Raw genomic sequence first — 20,108 nt, forward strand, 5'->3', positions numbered from 1 at the left:
AGTAGTTTCAACCTAGATCCATTAACACAACCCATCAACCCGCGCGTTTAACCACTTTAGATATAGCAGGTAAACAATGTAAATCTTTCTTCTTTTACTTTTGCTACATACAAAATACTGTATTTCAAATGAGAACTATACACAACATAATTGTGAGGTAAAAAAAACCTCGTCTACTCGTGTTTTTTATTTGCCAATGATACAGGAGCATATACCAGCAGCTGGTTGCCGTCAACAGTCACTGCAAAAACGCCAGAGTCCGAGTCATCAGCCGCCAAACATGACACCGTGGCTCCTTATTTTACGAACATGAAACAAACAAAAACAGAATAAATAATTTCAGAGTATTATAGTTCCCAAATATTACAATTTTATCATTTCCAGAAAAAAATGTTGCATATAATACAGTATTGGCGCTTATAAGCATACCTGCGCAATGGCTGAGATAACCGAGCTTGGTACCAGTGGATAATTCCCAGATGTAAAGAGAACCGTCACGTGTACCTATGATTCCGTAACCTGATGATGCACCAACTATGGTGGCACTGCATAGCACAGGATTACATCTCGATTAATAGACAAAAATAAACATCTGCATCCAAGAAGAATGAAACCTGTGGTTTGACCATTTGACATGAACCCCTTGTAGACAAAATTTGTGATTTAACCCATTTGAGATAGAACGCGACCCAAATCAACCCATTTTATAAGTAAATGGGAAGCTTAGACTTCAATTGACCCAACATATAGTGCATTCCTTTATCTAACTTTTTTATGTGTCAATCTCGATATTTTTGAAGTTTATACTTGGTGCTTTCCATATCCAATTTTGACATTAAAGAATGTAGTTTTTTACCAACAAAGGTTTTGTTTTCTGATAGATATTAAGTAGCAGAATGTTGTCATCTTTTTTCCAGAAAAGGTAGTCTTGTTGGTTAAAGCTAACTTATATATAACACCCAAAAGTAAAAACTAGAATTCTAGAGACTTCCACAGAATACAGGTAGCATATATAGAATATAAACTAGTGATAGAAAAAAAACTGTTTTATAACTTCAAGCTAAATATTAACCTTGCATGTGATTGCTTTTTCAAAAAAAAAAAAAAAAAAAAAAAAAAAAAAAAACTTCCAACTCTATGGACTATAGAGTATAGATATATGTTTTGTAAGACAATTGCCAACTTGACATTAGCTGATATTAGATATGGCCGTTTCAACCCATTTATAGGTGAATGAGTCGATTTGAGTTATATGTTTCTCTTATAGGTCAAAATTATGGGTGGAAAAGATCAAACGGGTCAAAAGTTGACTGAAAGTATTAAAAATGCATTAAACCTCTTAATTAATTTTTTTTTTTTTTTGAGTTTAAATATCACCGTAATCATTGTCTGTCTAACACATTTTAATCATAAACAAATCAAATAAGTATGTGCTGGTGTGCGCGACATGGCCTGGCGGGGGTGCAAACGAGCAGAGCCAAAGCTTGAGGGTGATTAACTTATGAGAGCTCGAGTCCGGCTCGTTTATTATCTACTAATTAATAAAATAAATATAAATGTTAACAAAAACTAATGTTACACTAAGGCTCGGTAAAGCTCGGCGAGCATAACAAGCTTCACACGTCAGGCTCGAGCTTGATAAATAAACGAGCTTTATTTTAGGCTCAAGCTCAGCTCGGGTTCGATAAGGCTCGATTCATTTTAAGCTTTTTATTGAGCCACTCAGCTCGTTTGCACCCCTACCCTTTAACCCAACCCACCCCTCAGTTTTTCCATCTCTAGCTGATAAGAATTGATTGAAAAAGGAAAAACGTCTACCTTGGATCCAAAGCATTTTCTGAAACCAGTTTATTTTTGGCCAACAATGCTAGGCTCCAGGATCCAGCTGGACTGACACCCGAATCTTTACGTGAATATTCATCAAAAAGATCAAAATCTGAGACGAATGAGACAAGAAGAACAACGGAAAGATCTTCTTCGTTTACTGGAAGTGAATCATGGTTGTCGGTTTCTAAAGACCACCTTTGTGTTTCTTCCATGATGTCTTCTACTTGCTTCTTCCTACAAGCATCTGAGGTGGATAAAGCTTGAGTAGGATACCTATATAAACTGATCGGAATGAATGGTTGAGATGAAGTTCTTGGAGCTGAAAACTTGGACACAAGGGTTCTTCTTGTTAAATCCCTGTACAGTATGAAAAAAATTCATGTGTGACGAAAATGCCACTCTGGAAACTAATGTTTCATATTTTTTCATTTTATAGAGTAAAATGCCATTTTCGTCCAGGAGGTTTGACCACTTCCGTCCAAAGGTTTGCTTTTCCGCATCTAGATCCAAAAGGTTTAAATTTTAAAATCTTGCCATTTTCATCCGACTCGTTCATTCCATCTATTTTTTAACGTTAAGTCAAGGGTATTTTCGTCCTTTTACTTATTTGTTAATGTTTAAAAGAAAAGTCATAACTAGAAAGGCAACAGAGGTGTATCTTTATTTCTTAATAGTGAGTGTTTTTATTTTAATAAAAAATGTCTAAAAAGACAGAAATACCCCTCATTTAACGGAGAAAAATGGATGGAGTTAACGGGTCGGGTGAAAATGGCAAGACTTCAAACCTTTTGGATCCAGATGCACAAAAACAAACCTTTGGACGAAAGTCGCAAAAGTGACCAAACCTCAGGGACGAAAATGACATTTAACTCTTATAACTAAAGGTAATACAGTATAACCACCTGAAGTATTTTCTTCCCAGAAAATCAAATATGAAAATAGTAAAAAATATACTAGTTTTGAGCTCATCCTGCTTGTTAAATGTCCTTTTAAAAAAACAAAATAAACATATGAATGTTACTTACAACTGTTTGATGACTTGATGCTAGATTGCTTTTAATTGGTTTAATAAAGTGACAAAACAAAGCAGGATTATTTGAAGTGCAAAAAGGCATAAAGCTATAATGTATAAGAATGTGCTAATTATTAACCAGAAATTACCACAAGTAAAAATCCCCGTATGCACTGTGACCAATGATGAGAGCTGGAAAATTCGGTATTCTCTTCATCTCAACAATACAATTAGGCATGCAATCAGACGTTGACAAATAGCTCTGGTCTGTTGGTGCACTGAAAAAGAAAAACAAACATGCAAATCAAAATTAAGCTAACTGTATGTTTGTAGTACGTGTCTTGCCTAAAAAAAATTAAACCAAAAACATGCTATGCAGTTAATATCGCCACTATATCGGTCCCCTGGTGAGATATCGGTGCAAAATATCGGTCAGAATATAGGTACCAATATTATCGGCGAGATATTGACCATCACCGATTTTCCCGACATCAGTACCTTTCTTCTTATTGCTGCTATTAGTGTTTTAAGTCTTAATTATTAATTGTTAGTGTTAAATGTTAGTGTTTTAAGTCTTAATCAGTTCCTATTTGCTACAATTGTTAGTGTTTTGCATGTTGCAAAAAGTTAATTTGTTAATGGTAGGAGATGATACTGAGTTTTTAGTGTTAGATATTAAATTTGCATGATATTAAAATTACCGATATCCCACCGTGATAACCGATATCTCAAATATCGGTCCTTGACTGATATCCGATTTTTACCGCATTAACTGCATAGCAAACATGTAAAGAAGTGAATATGAGCGACAACCTCCATGATGAGTTCATGGTCCATAAGTTCATTTTCCCACTCTCTTCAGAAGCAACAAGATAACTCGGTTCACACACTAACATACAGCACACATCGTTAGTTGTTTGCAGTTTGCATACTACTTGAACATAGCCGAGTTTTACTTGCACAATTTTTACTGCATTGTTCTCGAAGCAATCTGAAGTACACATTGAACACCCACAGTTCACACTTCCCTCCCTAAGAACATGAATAAAAATAATTTGTCAGTTATCGCACAAACAGTAAGCTGAAAATTTATATGATCAACATATATATATTTGTGTAGCGAACCTGCAGTAAGGAGCTTTAATGCTATTCAGTAAAACAAGGGATTTTCCGTCTGGAGTTAACTGTAAACTAGTTCTATCCAAAGGAACCTGGTGAAAGGGAAAATAAGACACACGAGCTTCTGGACTGTAAAATTAGAAGTTGCAAAATGAGTGGGTCCAGCAGGTTGGGTAAGTAACAGGTCAAAAGTAGAGCTGTAATCGAGCTGTGCCAGGCTGGGCTCAAGCTCGAACTTAAACAAACTAGCTTGGCTCAGCTCGATTATTTTTTCAAGCTGAAAAGTCGAGCTCGAGCTCAACTCGTTAAAACTTCAAGCCAGCTCGAGCCCAATCGAGCCGGCTTGTTATTTTTTTTTTATTATTGTTTTTACAAATATTGATAACATAGAAAACAAAAATAAAAAAATTTAACACACATTTCAAATATATATACACACATATACATACGAGCCATCAAGTCGATCCATCGAGCTGAGCCACGAGCTGCTCGAAAACAAAACGAGCTTTTTTCAAGCAAGCCTCGAGCTTTTTGAACACCTCTACTCAAAAGGGACCATTTTTAATACATGTTCAAAAGAGTTGGGTCAGATTAAGTCAGCCTGTCCACATTTTTTAGTCTATTCTTTTTTAGTTCTGAAAATAAACAATATAGTTAAATATAGATACCTAAAATTTTAAATCGGTTTAGGTGGTTTAAGCATCTTAAAACACTTTGGGTGAATCTTGACCCGTTTCCATTTTACCCAAGTTTTAAATTCTACCCATTTGACTCAGAGATAAAATACAACCCAGAACGACTCATTTTGATGTCAACAGATCAAAATTGCCACCTCTTACAAAAACAGAATGTTCTAACTTACTTGTCTACCAGATGCATTCCTTGAAGTCAGTGAAATAATTCTTGTGTGACCAATAAAAGAAGGGCATCCTCTGGTTTCTTCTTTAACTGACACCTTGTAAATGAACAATGTCCTTTCATTTTCCATCAAATAGCCACATAAAACACATACAAACACCTCATCCCCTTTTGTTCTCAACCTTGTCATTGAAATTGGAGTTGGAAGCATATAGCAACCCACAAGTTCAAAGATATTCTCTAGCTCATCATTTCGTACCACTTTAGCTTCCTCGCCACTGTGCACCGTTTTAGTCTTGTCATGTTGATTTTTTCTTTGACCCTGCAAAACTGAAATCAAACCATCTGCCTCTTGATGCGGTGAAACTGATGCATCAACAGTTAGCATAGAAGATACACTGCCAACACTAACTTCTACTTCGTCATCGAGCCCTTCACGGATGCATAAATCTATACTGGAAGTATTTTGATCAGCTTTAACAGCATCTTGAACTGAGCAATCCACGACTTCAAACTGCCCATTCTCGAAACTATCGGGTGCAACAGTTGTTGAATCTTCTAAACCAGGTACAACTGAATCCGTACTTGTACTTGCGATGAGCACACTTTCATTCTGCTTCTCCAATGTAAAGTTTACGGTAGAAGGTTGGTCTGGTGTGTGAACTTCACCACTGAGCTTTTCCAAATGCTCAGAAGATTTGGCTGCAAATTCAGAAAAATCAAAAGAGCTTGCGTAAGATAACAACCGAAGAAACAAAAAGTAGGTAACTGCGTAAAGATGTAACTGAAATTGGTCCGACTATTATTTGGGTAACCAACTTATATAATTATTGTAATAAACCATGCAGTTAATATCGTCAATATATCACCGATATATCACCATCGGTTATCGGTCCCCTGGTGAGATATCGGTGCAAAATATTGGTCAGAATATCAATACCAATATTATCGGCGATATTGACTGAAAAATCACCGATTTTCCCTATATCAGTACCTTTTTTTCTTAGTTCTACCATTCGTCTTTCTTTTTATTGCTGCTATTAGTGTTTTAAGTCTTAATTGTTAAATCTTAGTGTTTTAAGCCTTAATGAGTTCCTACTTGCTAGTTGCTACAATTGTTAGTGTTTTGCAAGTTGAAAAAGGTTAATTTGTTAATGGTAGGAGAGTATACTGAATTGTTAGTGTTAAATTGCCATATATATAAATTCTGCATGAAATTAAAATTACCGATATCCCACCGCAACTACTGATATCTCAAATATCGGTCCTTGGCCAATATCCGATTTTTTACCGCATTTTAGGTAATAAAACTATATTACAGCTTTTGTGAACAAATTTAACGCATCAATTGTTTATACTAAACCTGGAGGTTCATCTTTTGGATATTGGTCAACCTCCTTACTTCTCTTCTGGAACATTTCATCAATATTTTTCTTTTTCTTTCTTGAAAAAGTCTTAAGCAGAGGAAGAGCTCGCGGAAGTAGTAATGCCATCATTGAGTCGGATATCTCATGTCCAACTGGATCCGAATCACTCTTTTCTGAATAAGAGTCGGTTACACATTTTTCGGAAACTAAAATTTGGGTAGAGTTTAGCTTGTCATTGAATGTGCATGTACTTTCTTTGGGGATCTCCACCTCCAAATTGCATGCACTGTCTGCAGATAATAACTTAATCAAAACACCAACAGCCAATAATAGGATAAAAATTAAAGTAAAGTACACCGATGGTCCCTGTGGTTTACCAAAATTTTGCATTTGGTCCCTACCTTTCTAAAAGTACGTGGATGGTCCTGTGGTTTGCACTTTGTAACGCATTTAGTCCCCAACTTTTTTCTAAAAGTACATGGACAGTCCCTGTGGTTTGTAATTTGTAACACAATTAGTCCCTAACTGGACCTGCTAAAATCTTTAGATTTGTTGGTTGGGGAGTAAATGTGTTAAAAAGTGCAAACGACAGGGACCATCAGTGTACTTTTGGGAAACAAAGGACCAAATCCAAAATTTTGTTAAACCACAGGGACCATCCGTGTACTTTACTCTAAAAATTACATAGCTAGCATATTATATAAAATACCTAAGGTTATATCCAAAGTATCCGGTGCATAGAGGTCCACATCATCCAACATCTTTGATTCTTTTTGAGGTGGTGGGTCTCCCTTTACGTCTACTGTTTTTGAAGAAGTGAACCCTGGAGTGCGGCTAAGCATCGACAGGTCATGCTGTGAAAAAGCATTTCTATGCTACATTAATTTGCTACAGGTGAAATTAAATATAATTCACCAAAAAAATACAAAAAAAAGAAGTTAGAGAAATGTGCTGCTATCGGTTATCGCAGTGGGATACCGGTAATTTTAATATCAGGCAGAATTTATATATATATATATAGCAATTTAACACTAACAATTCAGTATACTCTCCTACCATTAACCTTTTGCAACTTGCAAAACACTAACAATTGTAGCAAGTAGGAACTGATTAAGACTTACATTACAACACTAACATTTAACACTAACAATTAAGACGTAAAACACTAATAGCAGCAATAAGAAGAAAGACGAATGGTGGAACTAAGAAGAAAGGTACTGATAACGAGAAAATCGGTGATATATCGGTCAATATCGCCAATAAAATCGGTACCGATATTTTACATGGGGGCGGATAACCAACATACCGGTGATATATCACCGATATTAACTGCACAGCTTACATGTTCATAACTTTTAACAACTTGATTACTTTTTTAAGCAAATATTATACCCATGTGGCCTTATGCATTAAGAAAATGACTAAACATGCTCATATAGACTGAAAGACTCCTAATTTCCATTTAGATAAGAACAGCCAAAATGACTTACATTTTCCTGCCCTTTTAACAACTTGGCACCTTCTTCAGTGATTGCTTCTTGAACAGAAAGACATTTCTCTTTTTCACGATGGTCGGATAAAATAACGGAATCAACTTGCATCCCTTCTTCAGTTGATACTAGATGAGATGTATTATTTTCATTTAAACTTGACGAACTTGAAAGAACCCCTTTGTTATGATTCTCTTCAAAAGTCCCCCTGCAATGTGGTACATGACCACCTTGTGTCAAATCTGGAGGTCGCTCTCTTTTAAGTCCAGGCCCACTAACTGATTTCACATTATTTTCTTTACGTTTGTTACTTTTTTTCTCTTTACCCTGACTTTTAACCAAATTCACTTGCAAATCAGGATGTTTAGTATGATGTTCATGCGTTCCTTCAGGCTGTCCATTGCCAAAAGACAAAGATGGCGAATCTTTCGGTGTGATTTGGCTGACGTTTGCCTTCAAACCCCGCAGTAACCTCATGACATGTGGATTTTTGAACCCAAAAAGCTGCATGTGAAAGGATGAAAATGTGTTTAACAATATATGCTTTTTTCACTGATTAAGAACAATAAAGTTAGCACTGAGATACTAGTAGGGAAAAAAAAAGAATTGACAATGGCTGAAGTGACACGTACATTGTTATCCTGGTTGTTGATTATTGAGATAGGAAAATCAAATGGTCAACAATAGTCAACGTTATAACGTCAACAGAGTTAGTCAGTCAACACATGTTGATGGTTATAGAGTTTTGGTCAAAAGTGTTAAGTGATAGAAAGATAAAGGTTTTAACTAAAAACAGAAGTACATGGGCCAGTTATGTCAAGACGAAAGATAGGTTGTTGAGAGCATAGTTGTTAAAAGCCATCGCCTCTTGTGCCTAGGCCCAATTTCCTAGCAAGGCGAGGCAATTGCGCCTTAAGTCAAGGCAATTGCGCTTTAATTCTCCAGGTGATGGTTCATGCGCATATTCCAGCGAGATTCCTAGATTCTGGACAGCTTCCGGCCAAATTCTCTAAATTCTGGCAAGATTCCAGCTAGATTTCTATTTTATCTAACGAAAACTATTTTTCAACACTAATAAACTAGCATTTATAACTTTTGGTACTAAAAAGACGATATAAAATGTTATATGATAGCTTTAGTTTTATTTTATTTGAAGAATCGTATTAATTTTCTATTATATAAAAATGTTTCAAGTTTTTTTGGCTGTGCACTTTTTTTTTTCTCAGGCCCACGCTTTTTTTGCGCCTTGCGGCTAGGCCCCAGGCGAGACCTATGCGCCTTGAGTGCGCCTAACGCCTTTAATAACTATGGTTGAGAGTCATTATAAGCTAGTTTTAGGGTTATAATTGGGTATCATCTCTGTAGATAATTTCAGTTCAATTCATTCAATCCCATTGTATTCAACTATTCACTTTCGTTCTTGTATGTTTACAGTTCCAATTTCATCACTAAAGCATCCGTGTTCTTGAATTTCTTTTGATCAGTTTTCTTTCGTTTGATAATGAAATTCCGCTTTAAAGTTAACACTGGTATATATTTATAATATTAACTTTAGTATATGCTTTGTTCATATAATCTTCAGGTTGTTTTAACACAGTCCAAGTGTCCAACTTATGATAGAGATGACACTGAACTCTTGGATTTGCCTTAAACATATTAACTGAATATCATTTACCCAATTATTCTTTGTTATTTTGGTATTTATATTGCATATTCCTGGATTTAAGATAGAGATGACACTGAACTATTGGATAAGAACACTAGACCCTAATATAACAAGATACCATAAGCCTTGTATTGTTATTACAATTTTACCTACCAAGCATCATGACATTTGAACTTAGAAGAACCAACAATGTGAATGCAACTTCAGCTATATAACAAATCCAGTTAAGCTATTAAAATGAATATCACTAGATTTAACTTAAACCTAACAAATTAAAGAAACAAGACGTATGCTTATGTGATCAGTAATAATCCTCCCTGAATTATAACAAATTAAAACATATTATAAACATACTTGAATGAAGCCAAAATAAATACCTCCGCACCATCTATCTTGCACGAAAATCTCTTTCCTCGTTTAAACTTTATGCGGACACTGCTCTTCTTTTGAAAGCCCTCCCATGCAATATCTGGAGTTTGACCAGAACAAGATTGCCCGTCCGTGGAACTAATCTGAAAAGTTATCTTATTTATATTTTTATTTTTGTTACATTGTAGTAATGAATGCAACCAAAAGTCTTAAAATTGTTAGAGTAATACACGCACCACAAATTCAGGTCCTTTAAGTCCCTCAAAGATTGCCATCTTGTAGGTATTCCCGTTATTCGCCCGAAGTGCTACATATCCAACTGGATATGGATACCTGTCTTTACCCTGAAAATATAAGAGAATAATAAATATACGCCATCTACCAGGACTCTAACATCTAGCAGAAACAATTTGAAAATATACAACACTTTTCCCTGTGAAACTAACTAGTTTGGTTCATTCATATTATATTTCCTGATATTGCACTTGGTTTAGCTACTCTGATATATTTAATACAAGTTTATTTGCAAAGGTAACCTTTAAAGATGAATGCACTATGTGCTCTAAGGGGACCCGGGGTGGAGGGGAAAATCCCCGTGATGAAATTATACAACGCGTGGAAAATTACAAAACACCACCGCCACATCACTTTATCACGCGTAAAATTTTATAACGCGTGGTATTTTTAACGCGTGATGTTTTGATTGTTGTGAGGGAAATTGTTGGTTGGGGGGGAAATTGTTGGGTGTGGTGGTGAGTAATGGGCATTTCCACTAAAAAAAGTTGTGAGTGATGGAATAATGGTTGATGACATGGCGGAACTTGATTGGAAGTTGTGAGTGATGGAATTTGTACAAGTGATGACCACCCCTACCCCCCTAATAGTTAGAAAATATAATCTCCAAATAATAATCCACCAATAAGTTCACTGGATAGTAAGTCAAGTGAACCAACGAAGTTGAATATTAATAGCATAAATAAAATACAAGTGACACAAGCATTGCAATGTAACTACATAACTTTTCGTATACTAGCCATGACCTAATTCTCTTTTGCAGCAAATATCACATTGCATCACAAACTTTCACAAGTTTCAACTCATCATATCCAGCAGTATAGCTTAATTACTAATTTACTATCCTTGTTAGCATAATAGAAATAAATCAGACTATTCACTATGGACTGATATGAAAACACTTGGATATCCAATACATATATGTGTCATCATCAAACCTAGTTCCTGCATTACGATTTGGTCACATCCAAACAAATAAAATAAATTACCAATAAGTTATTTAAAACTATAATTCCATGAAAGTTCACTCTAATAGTAAGTCACACGCCCTCAGTACCATGGTCGACCATCTTTCTAAGCTCGACGCTAAAAGAACCACCTAACGTGGATACTAACAGCATAAAAAACAAGTGACACAAGTTTTGCAGTGTAACTACATGAGTTCTTTACATACTAGCTATGGCATAATTTTCTTTTGCAGCAAACATCAACTTGCATCACAAACTTTTCACAAGTTTAACTTCATCATATCCACACTATAGCTTCATTAACTATCCTTATTAGTATATCAGAAATAAATCAGACTATATACTTTAGACTAATACAAAAACACTTAAATATTCAATACATATATGTGTCATCAAACCTAGATCCTGCATCGCAAATCGGTTCACAACCGAACAAATTATACCGAGCGATAATTCCTTACAAAACTGTCCAATCTGATACGAATAATTCAAAATATAAACTGTTATTTCAATCAAAATACTAAATCTACCGATAATCCGCCAGCATTTCTCCAACCTAATTCACATTTGCATCGGACTCTACCTTAGGGCAAAAAAAACAAAATCACTCCATATCATAATCCAACAATAACAGCTTCGAATATGAATAATACGAATATTAAAATCAACATACAGAACTACAGATAGTGTGAATTATAAGATAAATCGGTAAAAAAAGTGAATTAACAAACCCTAGATGAACTCCAATACTTCTTCTCCCATGCACCTTCGTATAACTTTCCGATTGAAACGATATCCAGACCGTCCGATTTCTCATCGGCGATAATCTGCTCCTTCATCGAAGCTGACTGCGTGTGTGTGTGTATTACTGCGTGTGTGTGTGTGTGTGTGTGAGAGAGAGAGAGAGAGAGAGAGATTTTGGGGGAGAAAGGGATGAGTGTGAAATTGTGGCGGGAAAAAGGAAATTAGAAGGTAAAATATAGTGGTGGTATTTCGCTCCAAATTAGTGAAAAGGTGACACGTGGAAAAATTAGGAAAAACCAAAACGCCGTTGCCGGGGATCGAACCCGGGTCACCCGCGTGACAGGCGGGAATACTTACCACTATACTACAACGACTTGATGTTATAGGTTCTGAATTTGATTAATAAATAGGTATTATGATTTCTAATTGGTAGTTTAGTTTACTAATGACATTTTAGTTAGGGTGCTAACCAGCTGAGCCCGAGCCCGAGCTTGAGCTTGAGCTCGGTTAACTTATGAAAGCTCGAGCTCAGCTCGTTTATTATCTATTAATTAATATATTGAATTAAAATAATATAAATAATAGACTTTTTATGCTCGTAAGCTCGGTAAGTGAAGCTCGAGCTCGGGCTCATTTACTAAACTAGCTTATTTTTAGGTTTGGGCTTGGCTTGTAAACAAGTTTAGATAATCTCGGCTTGGCTTGGCTCGGTTATGCTAAGGCTTGACTCGACGAGCCTGATGTGCTTCACATGTCGGGCTCGGGCTCGATAAATTAACTAGCTTTATTTTAGGCTCAGGCTTAGCTCATTTGCAGCACTAATCTTAACTGGTTTATAAGACTTTAGTGTTTGGGATAGTAAAGTTCTTACTATCTAATAAAGTTATGTAATTTGAAGTGTTTTATGGAAATTGTTTGTATGGTTTGGTTAAAGTAATAGAAATACTCTAGGTGTGAAAAGTTAGATTAATAGTCACTTTAGTGTGAAGCTCGTCAAGTTCCTTAAGAATCTAGTTTTTAAATGTTATGGTCTTATGGTTTGCCCCTCGACTTGTTGAGGCCATCGTATATCTATATGTATATAAGATACATTTTCTCAATATGTAGATTTATTAGTCCATCTAATGTGTATATCATTCGGTATATCAATATTCTCATACTAATTAAAAAGTTCATTTAAATTAATTATTTGATTAATAACAAGTGTGTATACCGTTATTGATGATACGACGCTCCGGAAAATTTTAAAGGAGAAGTGTGAAATGGTCATAATATTTCTTTCTGGATCGGTCCATGGATTCATAATGAAGCTCTCAAAGACATTTATGCGAATTTATTTAAATTAGAAGCTAATAAAAAGTGTGTTGTGGCGGACCGGGTTATTTCTAATGCTAATGGAGGAGAATTCTCATGGAACTGGTCACGTGATCCGAGGTCGTTTTTTGAAATCTCTGAGGTTATAACCCGTGAATACTCACGGGTTGTTAATCTATCTTTCTAAACAAATAAATATATACATATATATTAATAAATGATAAATTGTATGATGAATAGAGTGTATGAATAAATGATAAAACGGTCTGTGGCTGATTATATGAATGGATATCATAAAAAAAACTGCATTGTAAGTCAAAACAATTATCGATAAAGTTTGAACAGTGAATAATGTGAAAATTGTGTTATCCATTAAAAGAAACACTAATAGTAAACTAACATATGATAAGATGTAATAACTTAAAATTCAAAACCATTAAACATTGTTAAAAACTATTAACGATAACAAAGTAAATGTATATCATATGAAAACCAATTATCGAAAACCTAAATGTAAAACAACTAATCAGTACTCCTTTTTGGAGGTACAATGAATTCAACATTCAAGACTTGATGAGTTTCATCAAAAGAAAAGTGAACCGTATCACCCTCGTTAATGCGAGCACGTTTCATGAATCTCGACCATTTGCATAACGCATAACGAAAACCTTCTCCTCTCTTTTCACGTCTGGTACGATTGGTAAACTCTTCTTGCTCAGTCAAATGCAGAAGTCTGGCGGTCATAGGTTTTAAATCAAAATCAAGTTTAGCCATCCTTGAAACATTATCAGGCAGTTATTGTATTGTTTTTAAAATAAAATTAATAAGAAGAAGAATATAAAAATAACAATGTACTTTTATGTGAATAAAAATGTAATTTTTAATATAAGTAGTTCGAAGAATAATATTAAAACTTACAAAATCTTTAGAAACCGTACGAACAAACTTATAAACACGACCATCTTCTTGTTCATCAACAGTTGGCTCTTCAACTGCATCAATAGGTGCAACTACATGCTGAAAATCACATATAACATTTATTAGAATAACAATATAGTAATTAAATATAAAAAGAAGCAAGCAAATGTATAGTTAGCTCATCAACATCTACATCAGCAAAATTAATTTCAACACCATTTTTTCCAATAATTTTTAAATGAAAATAATTTCCAAAACCTCTTGTAAATATTAAATAACAACCAACCTCCAATTGAAACAGATTAACAATTACATCAATACCAATGGAGAAACCGACTTTACCATCAAGGGTTTCAATCTTGACGTGAAAGATTTTGTTGCCTATATCTATAATGGAAATTATATGATTTGATGTATAATCATAATAGTTGGGCAGAATGGACTCGGGAATGACCTGTAGAAATAATAACAAAAATAATAAAAAAGTTAGTTTTGTAATCAGTTCATAAAAAGTAAATATATTAACATAAATAAAATGAAAGTAAAAAATAATCTTACAATAAAGTTACATGTTGTAGATAACAGCGATGTCCAGAAAGAGCTTTGAATCACACCATCAATGAAATGTGTTATTTTGAATGTAGAAAACTCGACAGGATTGAAGAGCACCAAACAACCTTTTTTCAGATGTAAATGTTTTACAACATTTGACCAACCATGGAAAAAGAAATGTTTCCTTTGGCTTCGCTTAAACATTAAATGTTCGACCATCTGGACTTTGTATCACAACATTTGTAGGTGCTTTATTGTTACCCCACAATTTGGATGCAGCGTCTGAAGGAATGGCCTGATAAAGCAACGAATCCAAAATAAGTTATAATTATATTTCTAATTTATAAACCATAACATAACTTTAAATTGTATTTCATGATAACAACAAAAAAAGTATAATTAATGTCTGAATTTAGAAAAAACCAGTAAAAGTTCGTCCACTACATTCATGTGTCTACAAAAGAGTGGTTCTCTAATACTGATTGAAAAAATAAGATATTAATAAAATATAACTTGTTAATGGTATTATTCGCAACAAATGATAACATTAAAAAGAAAAAAATACCTTGAAGAACTTTCAGCCATATTAAAAACCTACAAACACATGTAACGTAAACAAAACAATTAAGATTATCTATTATGAATTTTCAAATTAATTAAATTAATTATCAATTTTAGTTATAATATATGCTGATTATTTTTTTTAAAACATATATGAAATAAAATCAACTAAAAACACATAACGAATCCTTATCAACCATGTGATAATATAAGCTTATTAGTATAAAAACATGTTACAATCCATGCTGATTAGTTACATAAACAAAAATGTGATGGAGATGTTATAATAACAGTTTGTAATACATTAATAGGTTTCATAAACATTCGGTTTCATAAACATACATAATGTAAGAAACGTACCTTGTAGATTTGCTTCATGATCAAGAACAGGTAACTTGATTTTGATTCGAAAAACTTAGATATATAAAAAACTGTTTGGTTATCATATAGAAAACCGAATTGCATAATATATATATAAACAGGTGACATATACTAAGATAGAACAAAGCAATGTTATTACAAATCTTGTAAAAATTTATATAATAACTAACGATACATATTTCCAAATATGTATTAATAGAAATCAATTATAATTGTTTCCTTGTAATTTATTACAATTATGTGGAACATTCCAAAAATATCATATCAATACGAAAAATAAAACCATTCTTGAAGAATGATGATAAAAGTCAAATGTTAATTAATTTTAAAAATTAGATAAAACTTTCAAAATCGACAATATATTTACTTTTTATTTATTAATTTATTTATTATTTAGGTTATATGGTAACAAAAATTGCATTTCACACTAACCACATCATAAGCATATCAACAACATATACATATTAGAAAATACTTGTCTAACAAACCATCAGTACTATCCCAAAGTTTCAAAACAAACCAACCATAAAACCACATTTAATATTCATGCTTAACCATCTAAAATAAACATAATAACCAACATTCACGAACCGCCTCTTTTCTTTGTGATCTTGGGTACGACTTTGGTCAACATCAAACGCTGAGAAGACTTGACGTACGTAAAGAAAAGAAAAGAGTGGAGCCGAGCTCAATAAGCCATTTACCAAAAACTGCGTGTATGGCTAATGAGATAAATCTATATGATAACAAAAACTGCATTTGACGTCGAAACAATTAACAACCAAGTTTTGACAGTAAATAATGTCAAAGTTGTGTTATCCATTAACAGGAACACTAAGACTAAAGTATCAACTTTCATACAATAGGGTGTTGTTTACTTACTATTTGTTCAAAAGGTAAATGAAACACACTAACCACATCATCAGCATATAACCAACATATACATACTACCAAAATATATTACTAACCAACCATCCGTACTATCCCCAAGTAACAAAACAAACCAACCAAAAACCATATTTAATATTCATGCTTAACCATCTAACATAAACATAATAACCAACATTCAGGCACGGCGTCTTTTCTTTGTGATCTTGTGTACGACTTTCGTCAACATCAAATGCTGAGAAGATTTGACTTACGAAAAGAAAAGAGTGGCGCCGAACTTGATGTGATTCAATTTCAAGAAAGCTGGCCACTTTTTAAAGCCATACCTGAACCCCTTCCCAGACTTCTCGGCTCTAGTGCACAACTTAGTGAGTTCAAATTTTTCGTTATGAACTGTAACATTGTGCAAGTTGTCAATAGAAAGACACAGATGGCTTGAAACATCAGTCGATAAAGGTTGAGAAAAAAAAAACGAAAGGATTAATTATCTGATTCATTAATAAGTTATGTATCTTGTATTATAAAATTTTAAGGAAAAAAAATCATATTATAAAGTTTACCAGTCTGCTTCCTGCTTTCTTTGTGAACTCAATTACATTAGTTTTCTTGAACTTTTTCGATGTAGAGCATTTACGGTCAACATCATGAGCTTTGGAAGTCAAGGAACTGAATGCCTTACGCTTTGGTTTAGCCTAAAACAATAAGTGTAAAAATAATATAGAAATGTAAACTTTTGTTATATAAAATATATTAATAAGAAAAAAGTGTACAACAATACGATACATGGTTGTTTAAATAATCAGAGATAATTTAATGGTAGAATACTTACATGTTTGTTTTTAGCAAAGCTGATTTCCTGAAGGACCATACAATCATCAACTTTCAGAAACTGAGAACGTGTACCATAAGGCATATGAGACGTGGATGTCAAGGATCTGGATACCTGACCCTTTGGTTTAGTCTAAATAATTGAAAGTAAACAATAAGTGAAAATTTTTTACAGAAATGTAAAGTGTTGATGTATAAAGTTTAAGTCAACAGTATATGTAATCGTATAAATGACACGATAAAGTTTTATAAAATTCATTGAATATTGAAAACAAACATTAAATAAGTATTAAATTAACATATTAAAATGAAAAATATATTTATTCATTAAAAGGATTATATATTTGTAAAGTCAGTTAGTAAGTTAGTATAGAGAAAATAATTTTTTTGATATAAAAAAATATGGAAAACAATCTTGGCCTTCCCTTTTGGGTATTGAAAATAAGTATTAAATTAAGTTAGTATATAACAAACACCATTGGAGATACAGTCTCGTGACCAAATACAATCTTGGCCTTCCCTTTTGGGTCATTCTACATAAAAGTGAATAATAAGCATATAAATATACAACCAACTAATTAAAACCGTTATATAATATATAAGGAATGTTGTGAACACTTACATGAGACCGATAGAAATCACAGGAAGATGAAAGCCGCATATAGTCACCAACAACATCTTCATCAACATCACTTTCATATGTAAACACCTTATCTTTGTGTTCCCACTAAAAAACATAATATTCAAAAATTTAGACATTCTTAAATTGAACATTAACCAATAAGTTCGTATTAGATAAATATTTAACTATAAGCGTAATAACACTAACCGCAAGGAGTAGATCAAATCCGTCATCACCGTAAATAGGATCATCCAACACAACAACGTCCACCTTCGTGAAATACATTTTAATACCAGTTTCATGATCAAAAACCGACAACTCAAAAGTCTCATATCCAGTCATTGAAAAATAAAATTACACCGGGTATCTAATAAAAGATCACTAATAAACTTAGATCATCCATCAGTGAAAGCACAATTGTTAGACAACACATCCATCCTCACATTCCAAAACCTATCACCCACATAAAGACTTGCTAATCCACCTTTCAATACTTGAATTACAATCATTAGAATCACCAACATTGCCTTCGCCGATCTCGAGAAGCCATTTACCAAATTCTTTTATCTCCTCGATGTTTGAGCTACTCGATCCAACAGACAAACACATGTTCGTTGTCAAATTTAACACCTTGAAACTCGACCATATGTAAGATGAACATAAAGAGGCGTGTACGATGTCTTGCCTGCTTCCATTTTGTACAACTGGTAGGATTTGCCTAAAGTCACCACCAAATACAATAGCCTTTCCACCAAATGGAAGTTCATAATTTCATGAATCAGAGACACTCAAAACATCTTTCAATGTATGGTCAAGAGCCTCAAAAGCATGTTTGTGTACCATCGGTGCTTCATCCTAAATAATCATCTTGGCTTCGTTTAGAAGAATAGCAATTTCAGAATTAGGCTTAATATGGCAAACGGAATCTTCAGTAAGATTAATTGGAATATGGAATCTTGAATGGGTGGTACAACCTCGTGACAACAACAGCTATATGTTATCTGGTTATACACTGCTCTTTGATCATCATTTAAAGAATTATGAAGCTTATTGAACTCAGCCCTAACTTCATCCATTTCCCATGAAAGCTCCTCGTTTATCAGACTGTTGGTCTCATATATTGTGGAATTTTCGTCAGGAACAGGCATTGGTGAGAATCTATGCAAGCTGGATCCATTACGAATAACATAGTTTTCGATTTTAGACAATGTTATATTCTTTAAACGTTCATCTGAAACACCCAATCATGAGTCTTTTGTGCTACTGATTTTATGTGTCTTTTTAGGACATGCACGTTCTCCTCTTATCATGTTCAATTTTCGTCGTTGGTAGTTTAAGCTTGAAAACAATTAGTGGTATATTATCATGACAGATACCATATTTTTGAATATAACTAACAATGGTATCGACTATAAATGCTTGTTGATTATCGATGTTTAAATATATATATTTACAAATTAAGATATGGTTGTTTAAATGTGATTTGCATTTATTATATAAGTTCTAACTCATATTTACAAAAAATTTAATGTAACCTTAAATCTTGAAGTAAACAGTAAAGATGAATTCCATAAAAAAATCAATGAAGAAAAAGAAAAGTTGGAAATTAATATTAAAATATTGAAAGTATAAATTTCAGAATATCTCTTTGTAGACTACATTGGTAATTTTATTAGTAATGTTCTCATCACTGTCTAAATATTAACATCTTTAAGCCATCTATACTTTTGAATTTTGAAAACGTCAAATAAATATTAACATCAACTAAAAAGGGTTGACTTTACAAAATTAACTATTATTTGTAATTATTAAAAATTCGATATCTATATTATAAAAGAATGAAAATTACCGTAATTTTAAATTTTTTAAGATCCTATATATAAAGATTATGATCAAATAAAACATACAACATTCATCAAAATTATTAGTCTACCAAAATTGGTTTCCATATTAGCTAAAATTGATTGTAAATTAGTAAATAAATCAATTTAAGTATCATACTTTTATATTATATAACAACATAAGTTCAAATACTGTTTAACACCTTTTTTTTTTTTGAAAAAAAAACATATAAATATTCTCAAAATCTATATATGTATTGTTTCATTATTGGTTTGAGATAGATGAAATTTTTCTAAAATATATTAACTTATTAAAAAATATACATTTAAAAACCAAATTTTAAAAATAAGATAACATAAATCAATTAACATTATTTCAGTATTGGTTTCGAATAGATGGATAAATAGTATATGACATGTTAACTGCTAGTTTATGAAGTTGACATACCAATAAAAATTTATTTTTAAACAATAATAAACCAACAGTGA

General features: G+C 33.1%; 1 protein-coding gene and 1 non-coding gene across 2 annotated transcripts; both read right to left on the minus strand.

Moving 5' to 3' along the window:
• Window positions 1-21: 21 nt before the first annotated feature.
• LOC110921417 lies at window positions 22-11,926 on the minus strand. The gene is made up of 13 exons (XM_022165737.2): window positions 11,702-11,926; window positions 9,945-10,052; window positions 9,717-9,851; window positions 7,674-8,177; window positions 6,893-7,037; window positions 6,180-6,473; window positions 4,821-5,518; window positions 3,965-4,050; window positions 3,653-3,871; window positions 2,989-3,117; window positions 1,819-2,184; window positions 430-545; window positions 22-295 (listed from the first exon to the last, which is right to left on the minus strand). The coding sequence occupies exons 1-13, from the start codon at window positions 11,807-11,809 to the stop codon at window positions 174-176; spliced, it is 3,030 nt and encodes a 1,009-aa protein (XP_022021429.1). The 5' UTR covers window positions 11,810-11,926; the 3' UTR covers window positions 22-173.
• Window positions 11,927-12,016: 90 nt separating this feature from the next.
• TRNAD-GUC lies at window positions 12,017-12,088 on the minus strand. The gene has a single exon. It is a non-coding gene; the product is annotated as a tRNA-Asp (tRNA).
• Between the last annotated feature and the right edge of the window lie 8,020 nt (window positions 12,089-20,108).

This window comes from Helianthus annuus, chromosome 17 (genome assembly GCF_002127325.2).
Source record: "Helianthus annuus cultivar XRQ/B chromosome 17, HanXRQr2.0-SUNRISE, whole genome shotgun sequence".
Taxonomy (NCBI): Eukaryota; Viridiplantae; Streptophyta; class Magnoliopsida; order Asterales; family Asteraceae; genus Helianthus; species Helianthus annuus.